General features: G+C 45.8%; 1 protein-coding gene across 3 annotated transcripts in view; it reads right to left on the reverse strand.

Annotated features, from left to right (window-relative positions):
* The window catches only part of LOC106610731 (protein GREB1), a 54,361-nt gene that overhangs the window by 21,649 nt on the left and 9,163 nt on the right, over positions 1-23,549 (reverse strand). The window contains exons 2-12 of one of the 3 annotated variants that reach the window (XM_045723396.2): positions 11,034-11,194; positions 10,802-10,903; positions 10,432-10,608; positions 7,935-8,117; positions 7,004-7,156; positions 4,765-4,911; positions 3,423-3,539; positions 3,146-3,268; positions 2,629-2,814; positions 1,930-2,295; positions 1,550-1,678 (exon numbers count right to left, since the gene is read on the reverse strand). In XM_045723396.2, coding sequence (XP_045579352.2) covers positions 1,550-1,678; positions 1,930-2,295; positions 2,629-2,814; positions 3,146-3,268; positions 3,423-3,539; positions 4,765-4,911; positions 7,004-7,156; positions 7,935-8,117; positions 10,432-10,608; positions 10,802-10,903; positions 11,034-11,187 — 1,837 coding nt within the window. In that variant the 5' untranslated portion in view covers positions 11,188-11,194. Of the gene's footprint in view, positions 1-1,549; positions 1,679-1,929; positions 2,296-2,628; positions 2,815-3,145; positions 3,269-3,422; positions 3,540-4,764; positions 4,912-7,003; positions 7,157-7,934; positions 8,118-10,431; positions 10,609-10,801; positions 10,907-11,033; positions 11,195-23,549 lie in introns of all 3 variants that reach the window. The other 2 variants (XM_045723397.2, XM_045723395.2) reach the window with 2 other exon arrangements.

Consider the following 23,549-nt stretch of genomic DNA (forward strand, 5'->3'; position numbering starts at 1 on the left):
GTAAAAATTCCCCGTCTTAGGTCAGTTAGGATCACCACTTTATTTTAAGAATGTGAAATGTCAGTATAATCGTGAGAGAATGATTTATTTCAGCTTTTATTTCTTTCATCGCATTCCCAGTGGGTCAGAAGTTTACATACACTCAATTAGTATTTGGTAGCATTGCCTTTAAATTGTTTAACTTGGGTCAAACATTTCGGGTAGCCTTCCACAAGCTTCCCACAATAAGTTGGGTGAATTTAGACCCATTCCTCCTGACAGAACTGGTGTAACTGAGTCAGGTTTGTAGGATTGAGGTCAGGACTTTGTGATGGCCACTCCAATACCTTGACTTTGTTCTCCTTAAGCCATTTTGCCACAACTTTGAAAGTATGCTTGGGGTCATTGTCCATTTGGAAGACCCATTTGTGACCAAGCTTTAACTTCCTGACTGATGTCTTGAGATGTTGCTTCAATATATCCACAATATTCCCCCTCATGATGCCATCTATTTTGCGAAGTGCACACAGTCCCTCCTGCAGCAAAGCACCCCCACAACATGATGCTGCCACCCCCGTGCTTCACGGTTGGGATGGTGTTCTTCGGCTTGCAAGCCTCCCCCTTTTTCCTCCAAATATAACGATGGTCATTATGACCAAACAGTTCTATTTTTGTTTCATCAGACCAGAGGACATTTCTCCAAAAAGTACAACCTTTGTCCCCATGTGCAGTTGCAATCCGTAGTCTGGCTTTTTAATGGCGGCTTTGGAGCAGTGGCTTCTTCCTTGCTGATCGGCCTTTCAGGTTATGTCGATATAGGACTCGTTTTACTGTGGATATAGATACTTTTGTACCTGTTTCCGCCAACATTTTCACAAGGTCCTTTGCTGTTGTTCTGGGATTGATTTGCACTTTTCACACCAAAGTACATTCATCTCCAGGAGACAGAACGCGTCTCCTTCCTGAGCGGTATGACGGCTGCATGGTCCCATGGTGTTTATACTTGCTTACTATTGTTTGTACAGATGAACGTGGTACTTTCAGGCGTTTGGAAATTGCTCCCAAGGATGAACAAGACTTGTGGAGGTCTACAATCTTTTTTCTGAGGTCTTGGCTGATTTCTTTAGATTTTCCCATGATGTCAAGCAAAGAGGCACTGAGTTTTGAAGGTAGGCCTTGACATACATCCACAGGTAATTTAAGATGGGCAAACACACACACACACACACACACACACACACACACACACACACACACACACACACACACACACACACACACACACACACACACACACACACACACACACACACACACACACACACACACACACACACACACACTCAGCATCCAGGTGGGTTGTGTACAGACGTCCTTTAATCACAGTTTTGTTGATGAGAAGCAGGAAATGCACATTTCAGACTTGATCTTCCCTAACATTAAATGTATTAACACCTACCAAAAATATCCATTCATTCTAATCCACATAATAACTCTAATTTCCTGTTGCTGCAGGACTGTTTCCCTGCTGTAGTAAACTGTCTCAAATGAAGATCTGTAGTAGTCTTACCAGGCCCCAGAGAGTTGCAGAAGGCAGTGAGTTTCTGGGTCATGCCAGAGGACAGCTGTTGACTGATCTCTCTCAGACTATCACTGGGACTGAACATGCCCTCAATCAGGATACGACACTGGTGTTTACCTACAACACACACACACACAGTATACACCAATTATTTCATACACGCATGCATGCACCAAAAAGTCTGCAACTCCACTTAAGTCGATGTGTAAACACACACACAGCAAATTTAAGACACAGGTAGGCACCCACACACAATACGATTACACCCCCCTCCCCACCACACGCGCACATGCACACACCACACACACACACACACACACACACACACACACACACACACACACACACACACACACACACACACACACCTGTCACCACCACACAGGACTCAGTCTCCTGTCCCTTGGCTGTACAGATGATGACCACATAGCTGGTATGAGCCAGCCGTCCCTCCATCAGCCTAGTGAAGGTGCCAGCCAGCCCCAGAGCCATCGAGGCCTTCTCCTCCAGCACCACCACACCCTCCCCACATGACGAGGCTGCCAGCTGGGCCAGCCAGGGCAGCTGGGAAGGGGTGAGGGCCTGGGCCTGTGGCAGCCCAATCAGAGTAGAGGGCGCCTGGGGGAGGCCAGGCTGGGGCTGCTGGTGCTGGCGAATCTCACGGAGATGGGACTCTCTCCAGGAGCGCATGAAGATCTGTTCCAGGTCCTGGATCAGTGGGACCTGGTCTGGGCCTGGAGGGAAACGTCAATAACCAGTTATTACCAACTAGGTTTTTAACAGTTTCCTCAATGTAATAGTACTTTCTGCACAATTCAGCCTTTATAACTGAGGCAGCAGGTGGTTAAGTGGTTAAGAGGCTTGGGCTAGTCCCCGAAAGGTTGCTGGTTCGAATCCCCGAGCCAAGGGGAAAATTTGTCAATGTGCCCTTGAGCAAGGCACTGAATGCTTATTGCTCCTGTAAATCACTATCGATGAGAGCGTCTGCTAAATGACAACAATGTCAAATGTAACGGTGAGCATGACTAAAATAAAGAATGAAATGAAGTCAACCATCTCGCTCTCACCTAGTTGCACCAGGTAGTATACAGTGAGTAGTATCTGCATCTCCACAGACAGGGGCTGTATGGGAGAGGGTTCGTAGTGTTGGTAGACCCTGGGTAGTGCCTGGCTGCTCTGATAGCAGCTCTGGAGCAGGGAGCTGACCTGCACATCACACACCTTACCACTCAGCGGGGGTAGGCTGCCGTGACCTGGGGACCAGAGACACACACACACACACACACACACACACACACACACACACACACCAGATGCTACTGCACAGGATCAGGTTGTGGGAAAATGGACAGTGAGCTAATGGATACTCCCAGGGGATGGAGGGATGAGGGGTGAGAGAGAACAGAGGACATTATGACCTTTCCATTGCTTAGCTAAGAGGCGTAGTGGACAGTGGGCTCAGACTCCAGGCCTCAGTGTCTGTGGAGGTTTGTTGCACTCTTGCGTTTAATGCCACTGAGGAATAGGAACACCACACTCACACACAGACGCACGCACAAACTCACATACACACACACTTCTGACCTCTGAAGATGACGGGCTGGAGTCTGCAGGTGTGCAGCAGTTGATCAGGCACCGTGACAGACGGCCCGGGGGGAGAGTGGGGGTTGGAGGACCCCTGGGACACACTCTCTGGGGGGGTATGGTCTGTGGATAAAGAGAAAACACACACACACACACACAAAACAGTGGTAACTAACTATACCCAAAGTAAAGAGCAGCCTTGTATGCTATTTCGCTTCTGACATCTGAAAATGCATGCCCTCTCGCTCTCGCTCTCTCTCTCTCTCTGAGAGCCTACCTGGTTTGGCACCATTGGTGAGCGATGAGGAAGAGGAAGATGGGGGGGTCTTCACAGCAGAAGACTCAGGGGACCAGCCTTTGTGTCTCTTTTTAGGTGGTCCCGCATTGAATGTACCTGACAGGACAAGGAACACACTGTCATGTGTTGTATGTCTCAGGGGTGGGGGGATGCTTCTGGATGGGCATGCAACTTAAAACAATATATACAGAATATACGGAATCATTTCTTCTTGAGGGACAATTAACATTCATTCATTCATTCATTCATTCATTCATTCATTCATTCATTCATTCATTCATTCATTCATAAGGCCCCTTAAATACAGTGCATTCTAGTTAATTTGTTTGTTTCTACATTAATTCAATAATTCATGCCAGCCAGCCAGCAAGTCAGCCAGTCAACCAGCTAACTAACCAGCCAGCCAGCCAGCTAACCAACCAGCCATTCAGTCAGCCAGCAAGCCAGCCAGTCAACCAGCCAGCCAGCTAACTAACCAGCCAGCAAGCCAGCCAGTCAACCAGCCAGCCAGCTAACTAACCAGCCAGCAAGCCAGCCAGTCAACCAGCCAGCCAGCTAACTAACCAGCCAGCCAGCCAGTTAACCAGCCAGCCAGCAGGCGGTATAACCGTAGCTCACTATTTATGATAAAGATAGCATAGTGTTTGTCACATGAATCAGCTCCTTCCTCTTCCCCCTCTACACGTGCTGTCTTCCCTCTCCTCTCTGCCTGCTCTCTTCTCATGCAGCAACAGAGACAAAGACAAAAGGGTCCACGTGTTGAAACGCCCCTATCAAAACCCAGACTGGCAGGAAGGAGGCCTTCCACTTTACAACTAAACCCACTGACAATGAGACAGACAGGAAGAGATGGAGAGAGGGAAAGAGAAAGTTTTTTTTTACAGTGCTACTTTTATTGAGATAACAGTCTGAGGGAGACAGAGGGAGGGAGAGAAAGGAGAGAAAGGAGAGAGGGAGAGTGTTGCTGAATGAAAGGGGGTCGTAACAATGGGGGCCCACACACACAATACAGCCGGCTCCTACTGGGCACTTTGGACTGTTAAAACACAGGAGCTCTCTCTTTCAGGGGGAGGTGTGAAGATGAGGGGGGGGGGGGCTACAATGACATCACACATTTAAAGCCATGCCTCCTACCCCATAGAGATGCTATAATGCATATGTCATTCTATGTCATACCCCTTTATAATAAACAAACAAACAAACACACACACAAACACGCGCAAACACACACGAATAGAAACACATGCAAACACACACACACACACACACACACACACACACACACACACACACACACACACAACACACACACACAAGTTACCTATAACTGTGGGTCTCCCTGGTCCATTGGACAGTACGGCCGTATGGGGCAAAGGATTCTGGGATAGGGGTGTGTGGCTCCCATTGGTCAGGGGAGGGCGGAGGTCGGCCAGGTGAGGATGGCCAATGGGAACTACAGGGGCGCCGGCTGGAGAGATGGAAAACAACATCAGCAAACAAGGTCATCTAGTGTGGGGTCATGTCTGTGAGTGTACTGTCTGTGAGTGTACTGTCTGTGAGTGTTCTGTCTGTGAGTGTTCTGTCTGTGAGTGTACTGTCTGTGAGTGTACTGTCTGTGAGTGTTCTGTCTGTGAGTGTTCTGTCTGTGAGTGTTCTGTCTGTGAGTGTTCTGTCTGTGAGTGTTCTGTCTGTGAGTGTACTGTCTGTGAGTGTTCTGTCTGTGAGTGTTCTGTCTGTGAGTGTTCTGTCTGTGAGTGTTCTGTCTGTGAGTGTTCTGTCTGTGAGTGTACTGTCTGTGAGTGTTCTGTCTGTGAGTGTTCTGTCTGTGAGTGTACTGTCTGTGAGTGTTCTGTCTGTGAGTGTACTGTCTGTGAGTGTTCTGTCTGTGAGTGTTCTGTCTGTGAGTGTACTGTCTGTGAGTGTTCTGTCTGTGAGTGTTCTGTCTGTGAGTGTTCTGTCTGTGAGTGTTCTGTCTGTGAGTGTACTGTCTGTGAGTGTTCTGTCTGTGAGTGTTCTGTCTGTGAGTGTTCTGTCTGTGAGTGTACTGTCTGTGAGTGTTCTGTCTGTGAGTGTACTGTCTGTGAGTGTTCTGTCTGTGAGTGTACTGTCTGTGAGTGTTCTGTCTGTGAGTGTACTGTCTGTGAGTTTTCTGTCTGTGAGTGTACTGTCTGTGAGTGTACTGGGTGTGAGTGTTCTGTCTGTGAGTGTTCTGTCTGTGAGTGTACTGTATGTGAGTGTACTGGGTGTGAGTGTACGGGGTGTGAGTATACTGGGTGTGAGTGTACTGGGTGTGAGTATACTGTCTGTGAGTGTACTGGGTGTGAGTGTACTGGGTCTGAGTGTACTGGGTGTGAGTGTACTGTCTGTGAGTGTACTGTCTGTGAGTGTACTGGGTGTGAGTGTACTGGGTGTGAGTATACTGTCTGTGAGTGTACTGGGTGTGAGTATACTGTCTGTGAGTGTACTGTCTGTGAGTGTACTGTCTGTGAGCGTACTGGGTGCGAGCGTGCTGGGTGCGAGCGTGCTGGGTGCGAGCGTGCTGGGTGTGAGCGTGCTGGGTGTGAGCGTACTGGGTGTGAGCGTACTGTCTGTGAGCGTACTGGGTGTGAGTGTACTGGGTGTGAGTGTACTGGGTGTGAGTGTACTGTCTGTGAGTGTACTGTCTGTGAGTGTACTGGGTGTGAGTGTACTGGGTGTGAGTGTACTGGGTGTGAGTGTACGGGGTGTGAGTATACTGTCTGTGAGTGTACTGGGTGTGAGCGTACTGGGTGTGAGCGTGCTGGGTGTGAGCGTGCTGGGTGTGAGCGTGCTGGGTGTGAGCGTACTGGGTGTGAGTGTACTGTCTGTGAGAGTACTGGGTGTGAGTGTACTGGGTGTGAGTGTACTGGGTGTGAGTGTACTGTCTGTGAGTGTACTGTCTGTGAGTGTACTGTCTGTGAGTGTACGGGGTGTGAGTGTACTGTCTGTGAGTGTACGGGGTGTGAGTGTACTGGGTGTGAGTGTACTGGGTGTGAGTGTACTGTCTGTGAGTATACTGGGTGTGAGTATACTGGGTGTGAGTATACTGGGTGGGAGTGTACTGGGTGGGAGTGTACTGTCTGTGAGTGTACTGGGTGTGAGTGTACTGGGTGTGAGTGTACTGGGTGTGAGTGTACTGTCTGTGAGTGTACTGTCTGTGAGTGTACTGTCTGTGAGTGTACTGTCTGTGAGTGTACTGGGTGTGAGTGTACTGGGTGTGAGTGTACTGGGTGTGAGCGTGCTGGGTGTGAGCGTGCTGGGTGTGAGCGTGCTGGGTGTGAGCGTGCTGGGTGTGAGCGTACTGGGTGTGAGTGTACTGTCTGTGAACGTACTGGGTGTGAGCGTACTGGGTGTGAGCGTACTGGGTGTGAGCGTACTGGGTGTGAGCGTGCTGGGTGTGAGCGTGCTGGGTGTGAGCGTACTGGGTGTGAGCGTACTGGGTGTGAGCGTACTGTCTGTGAGCGTACTGTCTGTGAGCGTACTGTCTGTGAGTGTACTGTCTGTGAGCGTACTGTCTGTGAGCGTGCTGGGTGTGAGCGTACTGGGTGTGAGCGTGCTGGGTGTGAGCGTGCGTGCACCAGTGGAGCTGCCGGGTGGGTGTCCAGGGTGAGCGGTGACTGCTGGATTGAGGAGGTGCTCGTCTGAGATCACATGACCGTCAGAGGCGTTGGGCGCTGTCTGTCTCCCTCTAGTCTCTGAAAAGACAACGCACAAAGTCAGATTAGCATTTGGCCACACACACACACACACACACACACACACACACACACACACACACACACACACACACACACACACACACACACACACACACACACACACACACACACACACACACACACACACACACACACACACAGGCATACAGAAACCCACACAGTCAATGCTCCTGTACTTACACAGTGTGTGTGTGTGTGTGTGTGTGTGTGTGTACTAATTTGAGAGAACGGATGGATATTTTTCCGTAAAAGCATTAGAGTCACTCAAGTGACAATCTACATTTGAATGTAAACTCTACTCTAGTTACTGACGGTGTGAAAGTCATCCCAAACCTTCTTCCTACTCTGTGTGGATTAGACTTGATTTACTGTCTCTCCGCCTCATATACTGTATACCACAGGTATTATCAGTTACACAGTAACAGTCTAGCCACAGGCTTCGACCCTTCTTCACCCTGACCCCAGTCCTGACCTCTCACCCCAGGCCTCGGTCCTCCACACCTGGACAGACAGGTGTGGAGGACAACTTTGACCCCCAGGCGAGCCCCCTGTCCACAGAACGACAGCAGAGATACATAGAAGGTAGGACTGACCCACTGGCCTCTCCCCCCCCCCCCCCCCCCCCCTCTACCTCGCTCTCTTTCTCAATTCAATATACTTTATTGACATGGAACGTTACAACACTTGCACGGTCATGGAAAGATCACACATGAAAATATCCCCCAATCCCCTCTACTCCCCCTGCTTGTGTTACCGAGGCCCTTCCAGCAGATAGCAGCCCCTCTGACCAGCTGACCCTGGCTGTCCTTGTACAGGTGGTACTTTAAGTGCTTCTGTTTCTTGGGCTGGGTGCTCAGCTTCAGGTTGATGTGGTAGGAGAACTCAGTGAAGTAGCGAAAGCCCTTTTCTCCACAGCCCATACAGTTCCCAGAGAACCCTGAGGACGACCACACAAACACTGGGTCAGTGTGTGTGTGTGTGTGTGTGTGTGTGTGTGTGTGTGTGTGTGTGTGTGTGTGTGTGTGTGTGTGTGTGTGTGTGTGTGTGTGTGTGTGTGTGTTTGGAGACTCAGTGAAACAATAATAAACCCTTTCTCCCATAGTGAGAGAAAGAGTGTGTGAGCGATGATGTTTCCATGGTTACAGGTCAGCAGGGTTCTGAGATGGTGTGTTGTGCTTGTGTGTGTCTAGCAGAGCCCAGGTTGAGGGACTAATAATCTGTGCAATCAGTATACCCTGACTGTTCTCCATAGCCTCTCTGTTATTCTCTCTCTCTCTCTCTCTCGGTCATTCTCTCTCTGTGTCATTCTCTCTCTGTGTCATTCTCTCTGTGTCATTCTCTCTCTCTCTCTCGGTCATTCTCTCTCTGTGTCATTCTCTCTCTGTGTCATTCTCTCTCTGTGTCATTCTCTCTGTGTCATTCTCTCTCTCTCTCTCGGTCATTCTCTCTCTGTGTCATTCTCTCTGTGTCATTCTCTCTGTGTGTCATTCTCTCTGTGTGTCATTCTCTCTCTGTGTCATTCTCTCTCTCTCTCGGTCATTCTCTCTGTGTCATTCTCTCTCTCTCTCTGTCATTCTCTCTCTCTCTCGGTCATTCTCTCTCTCTCTCTCTCGGTCATTCTCTCTCTCTGTGTCATTCTCTCTCTCTGTGTCATTCTCTCTCTCTCTGTGTCATTCTCTCTCTTTCTGTGTCATTCTCTCTCTCTCTCTCTGTCATTCTCTCTCTCTCTCTGTGTGTCATTCTCTCTCTCTGTGTGTCATTCTCTCTCTCTCTCTCTCTCGGTCATTCTCTCTCTCTCTCTCTCTCTCTGTCATTCTCTCTCTGTTTCATTCTTTCTCTGTCATTCTCTCTCTCTCTGTCATTCTTTCTCTGTCAATCTCTCTCTCTCTCTCTGTCATTCTCGCTCTCTCCCTCTGTCATTCTCGCTCTCTCCCTCTGTCATTCTCGCTCTCTCCCTCTGTCATTCTCGCTCTCTCCCTCTGTCATTCTCTCTCTGTGTCATTCTCGCTCTCTCTGTCATTCTCTCTCTCTCTGTCATTCTCGCTCTCTCTGTCATTCTCGCTCTCTCTCTCTGTCATTCTCGCTCTCTCTCTCTGTCATTCTCTCTCTGTGTCATTCTCTCTCTGTGTCATTCTCTCTGTGTGTCATTCTCTCTGTGTGTCATTCTCTCTGTGTCATTCTCTCTCTCTCTCTGTCATTCTCTCTCTCTCTCTGTCATTCTCTCTCGGTCATTCTCTCTCTCTCTCGGTCATTCTCTCTCTCTCTCTCTCTCTCGGTCATTCTCTCTCTCTGTGTCATTCTCTCTCTCTCTGTGTCATTCTCTCTCTGTGTCATTCTCTCTCTCTCTCTCTGTGTCATTCTCTCTCTCTCTCTGTGTGTCATTCTCTCTCTCTCTGTGTCATTCTCTCTCTCTCTCTCTCTCTCTCTCTCTCGGTCATTCTCTCTCTCTCTCTCTCTCTCTGTCATTCTCTCTCTGTTTCATTCTTTCTCTGTCATTCTCTCTCTCTCTGTCATTCTTTCTCTGTCAATCTCTCTCTCTCTGTCATTCTCTCTCTCTCTCTGTCATTCTCTCTCTCTCTCTCTCTCTCTCTCTCTCTCTGTCATTCTCGCTCTCTCCCTCTGTCATTCTCGCTCTCTCCCTCTGTCATTCTCGCTCTCTCCCTCTGTCATTCTCGCTCTCTCCCTCTGTCATTCTCGCTCTCTCCCTCTGTCATTCTCGCTCTCTCCCTCTGTCATTCTCTCTCTGTCATTCTCTCTCTCTCTCTGTCATTCTCTCTCTGTGTCATTCTCGCTCTCTCTGTCATTCTCTCTCTCTCTGTCATTCTCGCTCTCTCTGTCATTCTCGCTCTCTCTGTCATTCTCGCTCTCTCTCTCTGTCATTCTCGCTCTCTGTGTCATCCTCGCTCTCTGTGTCTCTCTCTCTGTCATTCTCTCTCTCTCTGTCATTCTCGCTCTCTGTGTCATTCTCGCTCTCTGTGTCATTCTCGCTCTCTGTGTCATTCTCGCTCTCTGTGTCATTCTCGCTCTCTGTGTCATTCTCTCTCTCTGTGTCATTCTCGTTCTCTGTGTCATTCTCGCTCTCTGTCATGTCTGTGTGTGTCTGTGTATCTGTGTGTCTGTCTGTGGGTGTCTGTGTGTCTGTGTATCTGTGTATCTGTGTGTGTATCTGTGTATCTGTGTGTCTGTGTGTCTGTGTATCTGTGTGTCTGTGTATCTGTGTGTCTGTGTGTGTATCTGTATGTGAATCTCACCCAGCAGTGCGTTACGTCCTCGTTCGTCGGGAAGGAACCTGCGGTCAACAGAACACACCAGCAGTGTGTCTGGTGCACTGGGGGACTTGGCCCCTACCAGCAGGAACCCTGGGGCCACGTTTAGAGGCTCTGACGCCAGGGAGGACAGACGCAGGTCCCTACCGGCCTGGCAGAACCCTGAGACACACACACACACACACACACACACACACACACACACACACACACACACACACACACACACACACACACACAGTTACCCTAACCAAACAGACAGAGATCTCTTGACACCAGACAGAAGCCTAAGACAGGAGACATTGTATACAGTGAGGGGGGCAGCCCAAAGGGAACTGTGTGTGTGTGTTCATACCGTCCGTGGTGCAGCATCCTTCTGGCGGGGGCTTCATCTGGTATGGAATGAGGGGGCTGTTGGACTCTGAGCCATCTTCCTCCTCCTCATTCTCCACCCGGCCTGCTGACATACATTCTCATTACGGAGTGTCACAACACACACACACAAACACACACGCACTCAAACACACACACACTCAAACACACACGCACTCAAACACACACGCACTCAAACACACACACACACACACCACTGTGCAGGGGTGGCTGCTCTGCCTCCAGGTAGAGCTGTGAGAAGACAGGCCGTGGCACCACAGTGTTGGAGCGGAGAGAAGCCTCGATGGAGTTATGAAGGACCTCCTCAAAACGCGTGGTCCTCAACTGGCCGGCATACGAGTTCCCCATCGCACACCTACACACACAGGAACGCAAACACACACGCAACAAGTTCAACAAGACCGTGTACATTACCTCTAACAGTTTACCATAACCCGCCTACACACACACACACACACACACACACACACACACACACACACACAACATGACCGCACCCATCCAGAGTCATATCTCTTTCTCTTCCTCTCGTTTTCTCTCGATAATATATATGGCTCTGTTGTCACTTCCTCTGTCACACAACCAGGACCACCTTGTGGCACTACAGGCACTGTCGGAGCTAGGAACACAAGCATTTCGCTACACCCACAATAACATCTGGGAAACATGGGTATGTGACCAATAAAAAAAAAAATGTTTTGACTTGATGCTTAACCCAAAACATTCCTTAGACAAGGTGAACAGTAGCGCTCTAAAAACTGTAGGTGGCAGTCTGCCCTCCCCCGACTGTTTTCAGCCATTAGCGTCGCTCACGTAAACTACAATCCCGACCCGGTGTTTAAACGTTTCAAAACGGCACGGCTTCCGAAAAACGTATCTTTCATCCGCGAGAAATAATCCTTCAAATAAAAAAAACCATTTACAGTAAGTGTGTGGTCGTTCCGTCGGTTTTCCGTAAAACAAGCCCTAACAAAACTCCCCCTGTACAGAAGACGCCTTGGTCCAATGACTCTTGTGTGTCATGTACTGAGAGTCATGGTCAAGGGCTAAGTGAACAGGTGACACCAGTAACTGAAACCCATGTCAGTCAACATCCTTTTTCAGGTCAGTAGAGTAATTTGAGCAACACACAAAAAAAGCAGAGCCGCAGGCAAAATTTCCCCCAGAACCCAGAAAGGATTGGATTTGAAAATAAATGCAATTTTCTTCATATGATTTTCTTCATTAGATATGTTGACAATGTTGTGAATTAAAAATTGACTTGCGTCACAGTTTGGTTTGGCATCAATGAGAAGAGGTCAGGTTAAAAGGTAACTTCAGGACGGCGCTGTGTCCCCTTGCCTGGGGCAGTTGACCTCAGAAAGCGACAGCTGATTGGTTGCCTCAGTAAAACACAGGAAGAAACAAACTACTCAGACTTGTCGGGAGATTCTCAAATTGGACAAAAGTCCATCCTCTCTTCGACTCCTCCATCTTCCTCTCCTCCAAACCGATAATTGGCAGAGTGATCGAGGAGAGTGTTAATTCGTTAGTAGGCGATCAAAGGAATCTGCTCCCCTCCTCGATGACCTACTTTGTTAGAGTATCCTCATGCACACATTTAAAAACAATACGCTACTTATCCATTTAGCTATAAAATAATGTATTGCACAGCTAGCTACATTTGATTTGATCACTTTACACATTTATTTTGGGATTCACACTTGATGACGCGAGTGGAGGAGTGTCTCATTTCATACAAGTGCATCGCTCCCTGATTACCTTTGAACTTTTTGTCAAAAAGAGGCAAAGAGAGGACAGAGGAGAACAAAACGCCCTGAGATTTTCCCATAGTTCGCCTATCAGTGAATATGATTACGTAACACAAACGAGAATGAGGGGGGAGGGAGACAGAGAGAGAAAGAGAGAGGTGGGGAGAGCGAAAATAGGGGGGGGGAAGCAAGAAAAAATAGCACGATACAGAAAGAAAAGATGAAGTAGTGTATCTTGTTGTGAACAGCAGACATTCGCTAATTAGCCTGTTCTTTACACTGACTCTGGCACACACACACACACAGCAGCGATGGCAGACACTGGCGCAGAGGCTGTCTAATCTCCACCTGCATAAAAACAATCAGCTGCACAGTCACAGAGTCAGGTCGCCCTGACCTATACAGCCTGCTCAGCTCAGCTCGCACCCACCACACACAATCACGCACACACACACATTGGTGGCTCAGCTCAGCAGCATGGGTAAACAAAGCACTCATGAGTGAGTCACACAGCACAGCCAGCACTCATTATTCATTATTACAGACTACAATGCAGTACATTCTACACTAAAGTGCATTCAGAAAGTATTCAGACCCCTTGACTTTTTTCACATTTTGTTACGTTACATCCTTATTCTAAAATTGATTCAATTGTTTTTATTCCTCATCGATCCACACACAATACCCCATAATGACGATGCAAAAACAGCTTTTAGAATTTTTTGCAAATGTATAAAACAAAAAAAACGAAATATCACATTTACATAAGTATTCAGACCCTTTACTCAGTACTTTGTTGATGCACCTTTGGCAGCAATAAAGCCTGGAGTCTTCTTGGGTATGACGCTACAAGCTTGGCACACTGTCAGGTTGGATGGGGAGTGTCACTGCATAGCTATTTTCAGGTCTCTCCAGAGATGTTTGATAGGGTTCAAGTCCGGGCTCTGGCTGGGCCACTCAAGGACATTCAGAGACTTGTCCCGAAGCCACTCCTACGTTGTCTTGGCTGTTGGATGGTGAACCTTCGCCCCAGTCTGAGGTCCTGAGCGCTCTGGAGCAGGTTTTCATCAATGATCTCTCTGTACTTTGCTCCGTTCATATTTCCCTCATCCGGACTAGTCTCCCAATCACTGCCGCTGAAAAACATCCCCACAGCATGATGCTGCCACCCCCATGATTCACCGTAGGAATAGTGTCAGGTTTGCTCCAGACATGACGCTTGGCATTCAGGCCAAAGAGTTCAATCTTGGTTTCATCAGACCAGAGAATCTTGTTTCTCATGGTCTGAGAATCCTTTAGGTGCCTCGACACAATCCTGTCTCGGAGCTCTATGGACAATTCCTTCAACCTTTTTGCCCTGACATGCACTGTCAACTGTGGGATCTTAAATAGACAGGTGTGTGCCTTTCCAAATCATGTCAAATCAATTGAATTTACCACAGGTGGACTCCAATCAAGTTGTAGAAACATCTAAAGGATGATCAATAGAAACAGGATGCACCTGAGCTCAACTTCGAGTCTCACAGCAAAGGGTCTGAATACCTATGTAAATAAGGTATTTCTGTTTTTAATTTGCAATAATTTCTAACAACCTGTTTTTACTGTCATTATGGGGTATTGTGATGTCATTATGGGGTATTGTGATGTCATTATGGGGTATTGTGATGTCATTATGGAGTATTGTGATGTCATTATGGAGTATTGTGATGTCATTATGGGGTATTGTGATGTCATTATGGGGTATTGTGTGCAGATTGCTGTGGATTTTTTTTAATTTAATCCATTTTAGAATAAGGCTGTAACAAAACAACATTTTCCGAAGGCACTGTATACACACAATACCTATACAATATACGCTCACTATTACAGAGTAGCACATAAACCTTCACTAACTGACATACTCCTGATGAAGGCACAAGACAAAGCGTAGGCCGTAGGGTACTATCTCTGAAGGCCAATACCTTTTACATTTTAGTCATTCAGCAGACGCTCTTATCCAGTGCGACTCACAGTTTGTGCATTCATCTTAAGATAGCTAGGTGGGACAACTACACATCACAGTCATTGTAAGTACTTTTTTCCCCAATAAAGAAGTAAGTTATAAGAAAAGTCAGTGCTAGTAGGAAGAAACAAAAGCAGATTTTTCCAACACAAATTTCATGAGGTCTTATTTAAGTTACTCTTTGAAGAGGTAGGGTTTCAGATGTTTTTGGGAAGATGGGCTCTGCTTTCCTGACGTTATGGGGAAGCTTGTTCCACAATTGGGGTGCCAGGATAGAGAAGGGTTTTGTCTGGGCTGAGCAGGAGCTGACCCCCGTAGGGGTGGGAGGACTCCCTGCCTGGGGCAGTTGACCTCAGAAAGTGACAGCTGATTGGTTTCTTTAGTAAAACACAGGAAGACCGTTTGGGAGATTTTCAATTGGGCAAAAGTCCATCCTCTCCTCGACTCCTCCGTGACCCGGAAACCAATAAGTGTCAGAGTGATCGAGGAGAGTGTCAATTCGTTAGTAGTCAAACGAAGGAGTCTGCTCCCCTCCTCGATTACCTCACGCGGAAGTGTTTTCAAATCTCCCACACCCCCCTTTGAATCAGCTGTTCTTTTCTCAAAGGAGAAAAGCATGCACACATTTAAAAACAATACGCTACTTATCCATTTAGATATAAAATAATGTATTGCACAGCTAGCTAAATTTCATTTGATCACTTTACACATTTATTTTGGGATTCACACTTGATGACGCGAGTGGAGGAGAGTCTCATTTCATACAAGTGCTTTTTGTTTTCACGTTTCCTCTCACCTCCACTTCTCGATTACCTTTGACCTTCTTTTCAAAAAGAGGCGAAGAGAAGACGGAGGATAGAGGGGAGCAAAACTTATTGAGATTCCTCCACAGTTCCCCTATCAGTGAATATGATTAGGTAACACAAACAAGAGAGGGGTGTGGAGGGAGAAAGAGAGATTTTTATTAGATTTTAGATTGATTAGGATCCCCATTAGCCAATGCCAGCAGAGACAGCTTGTTTTATTGGGGTCCGACACATAACAAAAAAGACATTACAGACAAAATACTTTACAGTTTACATACATTTAAAAACATTAACAGGTAGTGTGTGTGTGTGTGCATGCGCGCGTCTATCAGTTCCACATACATGTCAGTACATACACACAACAAATAGGTCAGGGGTTGGAGAGTTGTTGTGCCATGAGGTGTTGCTTTGTTTTTTGAAACCAAGTTTGCTGTTTCCTCATGGCTCTGAATAATACTATACTCTGTATAATACTATACTATGTATAATACTGTATGTTTTCTTGAATTTGTTCTGGACCTGGGGACTGTGAAAAGACCCCTGGTGGCATGTCTGGTGGGGTAAGTGTGTGTGTCAGTGCTCTGTGTACAGTAAGTTGACAGTGCAAACAATTAGGAATTTAGCCAAGAGAGACTGTCATGCATAGTATTAATATTAGCCCTCTGATTACAATGAAGAGCAAGACGTGCCACTCTGTTCTGGTCCAGCTGCAGCGGTCTAAGGCACTGCATCTCAGTGCTAGAGGCGTCACTACAGACCCTGGTTCGATTCCAGACTGTATCACAATCGGCCGTGATTGGGAGTCCCATAGGGCGGCACACAATTGGCTCAGCGTCGTCTGGGTTAGGGTTTGGCCGGGGCCGTCATTCTAAATAAGAATTTGTTCTTAACTGACTTGCCTAGTTAAATAAAGATTAAATAAAAATAAATACAACATTTACTTGGTCTTTGCAGCACTTGACCATTTGACTGGACAATAATCAAGATAAGATCAAACTAGAGCCTGCAGGACTTGCTTTCTGGAGTGTGGTATCAAAAAAGCAGAGCGTCTCTTTATTACCGACAGACCTCTCCCCGTCTTTACAACCGTTCAGTATGTTTTGAACATGACAGTTTGGAATCTAAGGTAACGTCAAGTCATTTAGTCTCCTCAACTTGTTCAACAGCCACACTATTCATTACCAGAGTCAGCTGATGTCTAGAACTTAGAGAATGATTTTAACTATTCTCTTTGTTTTAGAGATGTTCAGGACCAGTTTATTACTGGCCACCCATTCCAAAACAGACTGCAACGCTTTATTAAGGGTTTAAGTGATTTCATTAGATGTGGTTGTTAATGCGTACATTGTTGAATCAACATTCATGGACACACACGCTTTGTTAAATGCTAGTGGCAGATCATTGGTAAAAATAGAAAAGAGTTGAGGGTCTAGAGAGCTGCCCTGCGGTACACCACACTTTACATGTTTGACATTAGAGAAGCTTCCATTAAAGAAAACCCTCTGAGTTCTATTAGAGCGATAGCTCTGACTCCACGATATGGCAGAGGTTGAAAAGCCATAACACATACATTTTCTCAACAACAGGTTATGGTCATAATATTAAAGGCTGCACTGAAATATAATAATACAGCTCACACAATGTTCTTATTATCAATTTCTTTCAACCAATCATCAGTCATCTGTGTCAGTGCAGTACATGTTGAGTGCCCTTCTCTATAAGCATGCTGAAAATCTGTTAATTAGTTTACAGAGAAATAGCATTGTATTTGGTCTAACACAATTTTTTCTAACAGTTTGCTAAGAGCTGGCAGCAAGTTAATAGGTCTGCTGTTAGAACCAGTAAAGGCCGCTTTACCACTCTTGGGTAGCAGAATTACTTTGGCTTCCCTCCAGGCCTGAGGACAAAGACTTTCCTCTAGGCTCAGATTAAAGATATGACAGATAGGATGGCAGCTGACTCTATAGCCACTCCTCAGTAGCTTTCCATCAAAGTTATCAATGCCAGGAGGTTTGTCATTGTCACGTTGTATAAATGATTGGAGACAGACGCAGGAATTCGTAATAGGGAGGTTTATTACTCCACCCAAAATATACAACCTGCCATGAAAAGGCACGGGGGCGAAGCCCAAAACAAACACGTATACAAAAACACAAGGACATAACCCAAACAAAAGAGCGAGGTTAAACCTCTAATAAATACACAGGACGAGACCCGCAATACACTACGACGAGACCTGTAATAACAAGTGCACAATACACGCAGCACGAAAGCCGAAACCACAAAGCACAGGTACTCACAAGACCAATGGACATGGGAACAATAACCGACAAGACAATGGTGAACAGAGGGCACATATATACAATTAATCAGGGGAATTGGAACCAGGTGTGCGTAATGAGACAGCTCGGTGACGCCTAGAAGGCCGGTGACGTAGACCTCCAGAACTGGTACACGGAATGAGCAGCAGTACTGGGGGAATCCGTGACAATCATTATTGATCGATAACAATTTTTCCCACCTCTCCCACACTAACTTTACAAAATTCAAACTCACAATGCTTTTCTTTTGCACAATCTATGCCGACTGTTAATTTTTTGGCATTTCCTGCCTAAGTTTGCCCACTTTGCCAATGAAGTAATCATTCAAATAATTGGCAACATTAAATGTTTTTGTGATGAATAAGCCATTTGATGAACGATGGAGTTGAATTTGTCTTTCTGCCTATATTCATTTAAAGTACTCCAAAGTTTTTTTCATAATTTTTTATATCATTGATCTTGGCTTCATAATGAAGTTTCTTCTTCTTTTTGTTGAGTTTAGTCACATAATTTCTCAATTTGCAGTAAGTCAGCCAGTCAGATGTGCAGCCAGACTTATTAGCCACTCCTTTGGCCCCATCTCTTTCAACCATACAGTTTTTCAATTCCTCATCAATCCATGGAGCCTTAACAGTTCTAACAGTCAGTTTCTTAACAGGTGCATGTTTATCAATAATTAGAAGAAGCAATTTCATAAATTAATCAAGTGCAGTGTCTGGATGCATCTTATTAATCACATCAGACCAACACCTATTTTTAACATCATCCACATAAGAGTCACAGCAAAATCTGATTTATGATCTCTTATACACTATTTTAGGCCCGAATTTTGGAACTTTGGCTTTCCTGGATATAGCCACTATACTGGGATCACTGCATCCAATGGGTACGCATACAGCTTTAGAACAAGGTTCAACAGTATTAGTACAAATTTACATTTACATTTTTTTACATTTTAGTCATTTAGCAGACGCTCTTATCCAGAGCGACTTACAGTAGTGAATGCATACATTCCATACATTTTTTTCTTCCGTACTGGTCCCCTGTGGGAATCGAACCCACAACCCTGGCGTTGCAAACGCCATGCTCTACCAACTGAGCCACACGGGACTTATTTTGATCAATACATGTGAGTGATCTTTTTCCTGTAGTGTTTGTAACTACCCTGGTAGGTTGATTAATAACCTGAACCAGATTACAGACACTGGTTACAGTAAGAAGCTTCCTCTTGAGCGGACAGCTTGATGAAAACCAGTCTATATTCAGGTCCCCAAGAAAGTAAACCTCTCTGTTTACATCACATACACTATCAAGCATTTCACACATATTATTTAGATACTGACTGTTAGCACTTGGTGGCCTATAGCAACACCCTAAAAGAAAAGGCTTTAGATGTGCCAAGTGAACCTAAAACCACAACACTTCAATAACACTTGACATAAGATCTTCTCTAAGCATTACAGGGATATGGCTCTGAATATATACAGCAACACCTCCCCCATAAGCATTCCTATCCCTTCTATAGATGTTATATACTTGTATTGCTACTGTTGTATCATCAAATGGATTTATCTAAGTGAGTTTCAGAAATGGCTAATATGTTAATGTTATCTGATGTTCGAAATAAGTTTCATGAAATCAATAACTTGCTAAGGCTACATATTCATATGGGCTATTTTCAGCCCTTTCCTGGGTAGCTGATCAGAGATCGACATAATATGGAAAAAGCAAACAAAGCAAGAAACATAATATACATTCAACAGTCCATTAATCAGATGGTGTGCGTAAGTGTTTATGTGTGTGCTGCGGGGTTGAAGCTATGAACCCATAGGCTTGGTTCTCTCATCCCTTCCAGACTTTTGGGAGGGAGGGTGAACAATGAGCCTGTCATAATGGATGTAAGCAATGTCCCACCGCGCTCTGGCAGCTTTCATGGCTGGGATAAGTTCTTTCCTCCTCTGGCGCACAGCTTCGGGATATTCCATGTTGAGGAAGACGTTCCTCTCAAGTTCTTGGCTCTTTCCAGAACAGCTACCTTGTCCTTGAACCTCAGGAACATGACTACTATCGGCCTGGGCCTGTCACCTGGGCCAGTGGTGGGCTTTCAAGTCCTGTGGCCACGCTCCACCTCAATCTTCCTTTGGTCCATCTTCAGTTTCTCCAAGATCATTTCCCTCACTTTGTCCTCAGACTCCGTCTAGGTCTCAGGTGGAGATTCTGCAGTGTTGTTCCACCTTAACTGTCCCTCAAGATAATCAGATTTCTCCGTCATTGTTATCATGGATTCACATACAGAACTGATGTCCTCTCTTAATGACTTGCCATTCTCCTGTTTGAACTGTTCTTCAGGTCCTGGACCTCTCTGGTCAGGTCATCCAATTATTTTATTAGTTGACTCCACCAGTATTTGGACAACACTTGAAGCTATTTTATTGTTACTTGTAGAACAATTTTTTGGTCTGTTTAAAAGATCCTTCACCTGTGATGGAGAGACACCACTGTCCTCAACGGCACTCCCACCGGCTTTGGTCGTTGTCATGGTAGCAATGTAGGTTACGCTGTTACTCCTCGCAGTTCCAGACAGAAAACGTTGCGGGGAAGACAGAGACGTGGGGAGAGAGAAAAGCAAGAAAAATAGTGCAATACAGAAAGAGAAAATTAAGTAGTGTATCTTGTTGTGAACAGCAGACATTCGCTAACTAACCTGTTCTTTACACTGACTCTGGCACACACACACACACACACTCCCACACAAACATACACATACAGCAGTGGCGGCAGACTCTGGCGCGATGGCCGTCCAATCTCCCCCTCCATAAAACAATCAGCTATACAGTCACAGAGTCAGGTCGCGCTGACCTAAACAGCCTGCTCAGCTCAGCTCGCACCCACCACACACACACACACAAAAGTGGCTCATCTCAGCAGCGTGCGTAAACACAGCAAGGCCAGCACTCACATTCACTATTACAGTACACTACAATTCATTACATACAACACCATACACACACTAACATTGACCAGACATACTAATCCTATACAATATGCGCTCACTATTACAGAGTAGCACATAAACCTTCACTACCTGACATACTCCTGATGAAGGCACAAGACAAAACGTAGGCCGTAGGGTACTATCTCTGAAGGCCAACACTTTTTACGTTTACATTTAAGTCATTTAGCAGACGCTCTTATCCCAAGCGACTTAGTTAGTTCATTCATCTTAAGATAGCTAGGGGGGGACAACCACACATCACAGTAGTAAGTACAACTTTCCTCAAGAAAGAAGTCAGTGCCAGTAGGAAGAGACAAAGTAAGATGTTTCCCACAATTTGTTTTATTTAAGATACTCTTTGAAGAGGTGGGGTTTCAGATGTTTTTGAAAGATGGGCAGGGACTCCGCTGTCCTGACGTCACGGGGAAGCTTGTTCCATCATTGGGGTGCCAGAAAAGAGAAGACTTTTGTCTGGGCTGAGCCGGAGCTGAGGGCCAAGGGACCAGAGGTGGCAAACGTAGCGCTCGGGTTGGGGTGTAGGGTTTGAGCATAGCCTGAAGGTAGGGAGGGGCAGTTCCTCTTGCTGCTCCGTAGGCAAGCACCAGGGTCTTGAAGCCGACGCAAGTTTTCATCGTAAGTAACATCATTTGGGTGAACTATCCTTGTAATCACCCTGTTAACACGAGGCGACAATATAGACAGAGGAGTGTGTATAATGGAGGTATTCCCATTAAGACGCATTGAGGCCTTGGTCTATAGAGGGCTGTGTGAATTGAAGCCTTGGCAAGCCGCCCAGTCGTGTGAGTGTGACTGAGTGTGAATCTGCTCTCTAAATAGTCAGGCTGTCTGACAGAGAAACACACGTCACAACACTAGGTCAATCCCACCTAATCCCCACTACTCTAAACCCCCTGATCAGTCCATATGCGGCCTACACACACACACACACACACACAAAAAACACACGCACTCATCTCAGCACAGTTCTTTAGCCCCTTATCCGAAAGGCGAGCCGTTTCCTTAACAGACTGGAATCCCACCCTAGCCACCAATGCTAACTGGCAATGCTACTACTGCTAAGGCTAACGCTAGCCTACCTTTCAATCTTACAGCAATGACAGTCAGGGTCCAATCCTTACTTTAGATCATCTTCAAGACTGCTGCCTAAATCAGTGTTTCTCAACTATTGTTGTGCCTGGAACTTGCAAGCTATGATATCAATACAAGGACCACTTGTATTGATATCAATGGAATGTTCCATGCAAGGGCACATCTTTGGTTTTGGTGGGGGGGGCAATATTATTATTATATATATTTTTTATCCAGTCGAATAAACACTACAAACAGCCTACCAGACCGATCGGAGGCGTCCGCATGGTCCTAAAGCACACTGTTGCCTCGTTTTGTTATGGAGCAAGGTGTGGGGAAAGCACAAGATGAAAGACTATAACAGGGTTCCCCCAACTGGCGGCCAAGTTTTCTGAGCAAAAAATTCTAAATATATAGATATTTGGGGGAATTTTCAAACAACAGGAAAGTGATTTTAATTTTGGAAATCTGTTGCCAAGCATTACCACAGATAATAGAGAGACACGTGATCGTATACAAGGTTTGGAATTATTATGTTTTTATTCAAATATTATATCTGTTTGTATTTGTATTTATTATGGATCCCCATTAGCTGTTGCCAAAGCAACAGATACTCTTCCTGGTGTCCAGCAAAATTAAGGCAGTTTATACCATTTTAAAAACATTATAATACATTCGCAGATTTCACAACACACTGTGTGCCCTCATGCCCCTACTCCACCACTACCACATATCTACAGTACTAATTCCATGTGTATGTATAGTGCGTATGTTATCGTGTGTGTGTGTGTGTGTGTGTGTGTGTGTGTGTGTGTGTGTATGCATGTGTCTGTGCCAATGTTTGTGTTGCTTCACAGTCCCCGCTGTCCCATAAGGTGTTTTTGATCTGTTTTTTAAATCTAATTTTACTGCTTGCGTCAGTTACTTGATGTGGAATAAGAGTTCCATGTAGTCATGGTTCTATGAGTACTGTGTGCCTCCCATAGTCTGTTCTGTACTTGGGGACTGTGAAGAGACCTCTTGTGGCATGTCTTGTGGGGTATGCATGGGGGTTTGAGCTGTGTGCCAGTGGTTTAGACAGACAACTCGGTGCATTCAATATGTCAATGCCTCTCATAAATAAAAGTAGTGATGAAGTCAATCTCTCCTCCACTTTCAGCCAGGAGAGATTGACATGCATATTATTAATATTAGCTCTCTGTGTACATCCAAGGGCCAGCCGTACTGCCCTGTTCTGAGCCAATTGCAATTTTCCTTTTTTGTGGCACCTGTCTACACGACTGAACAGTAGTCAAGGTACGACAAAACTAGGGCCTGTAGGACCTGCCTTGTTGATAGTGCTGTTAAGAAGGCAGAGCATCGCTTTATTATAGACAGACTTCTCCCCATCTTAGCTACTACTGCATCAATATGTTTTGACCATGACAGTTTACAATCTAGGATTACACCAAGTAGTTTAGTCATCTCAACTTGCTCAATTTCCATATTACTTATTACAAGATTTAGTTGAGGTTTAGGGTTTAGTGAATGTTTTGTTCCAAATACGATGCTTTTAGTTTTAGAAATATTTAGGGCTAACTTATTCCTTGCCACCCACTCTGAAACTAACTGCAGCGCCTTGTTGAGTGTTGCAGTCATTTCAGTCGCCATAGTAGCTGACGTGTATAGTGGCGAGTCATCTGCATACATAGACACTCTGGTTTGACTCAAAGTCAGTGGCATGTCGTTAGTAAAAATTGAAAAAAG

Source organism: Salmo salar, chromosome 09 (genome assembly GCF_965601325.2).
Source record: "Salmo salar chromosome 09, fSalSal1, whole genome shotgun sequence".
In the NCBI taxonomy this organism is placed as follows: Eukaryota; Metazoa; Chordata; class Actinopteri; order Salmoniformes; family Salmonidae; genus Salmo; species Salmo salar.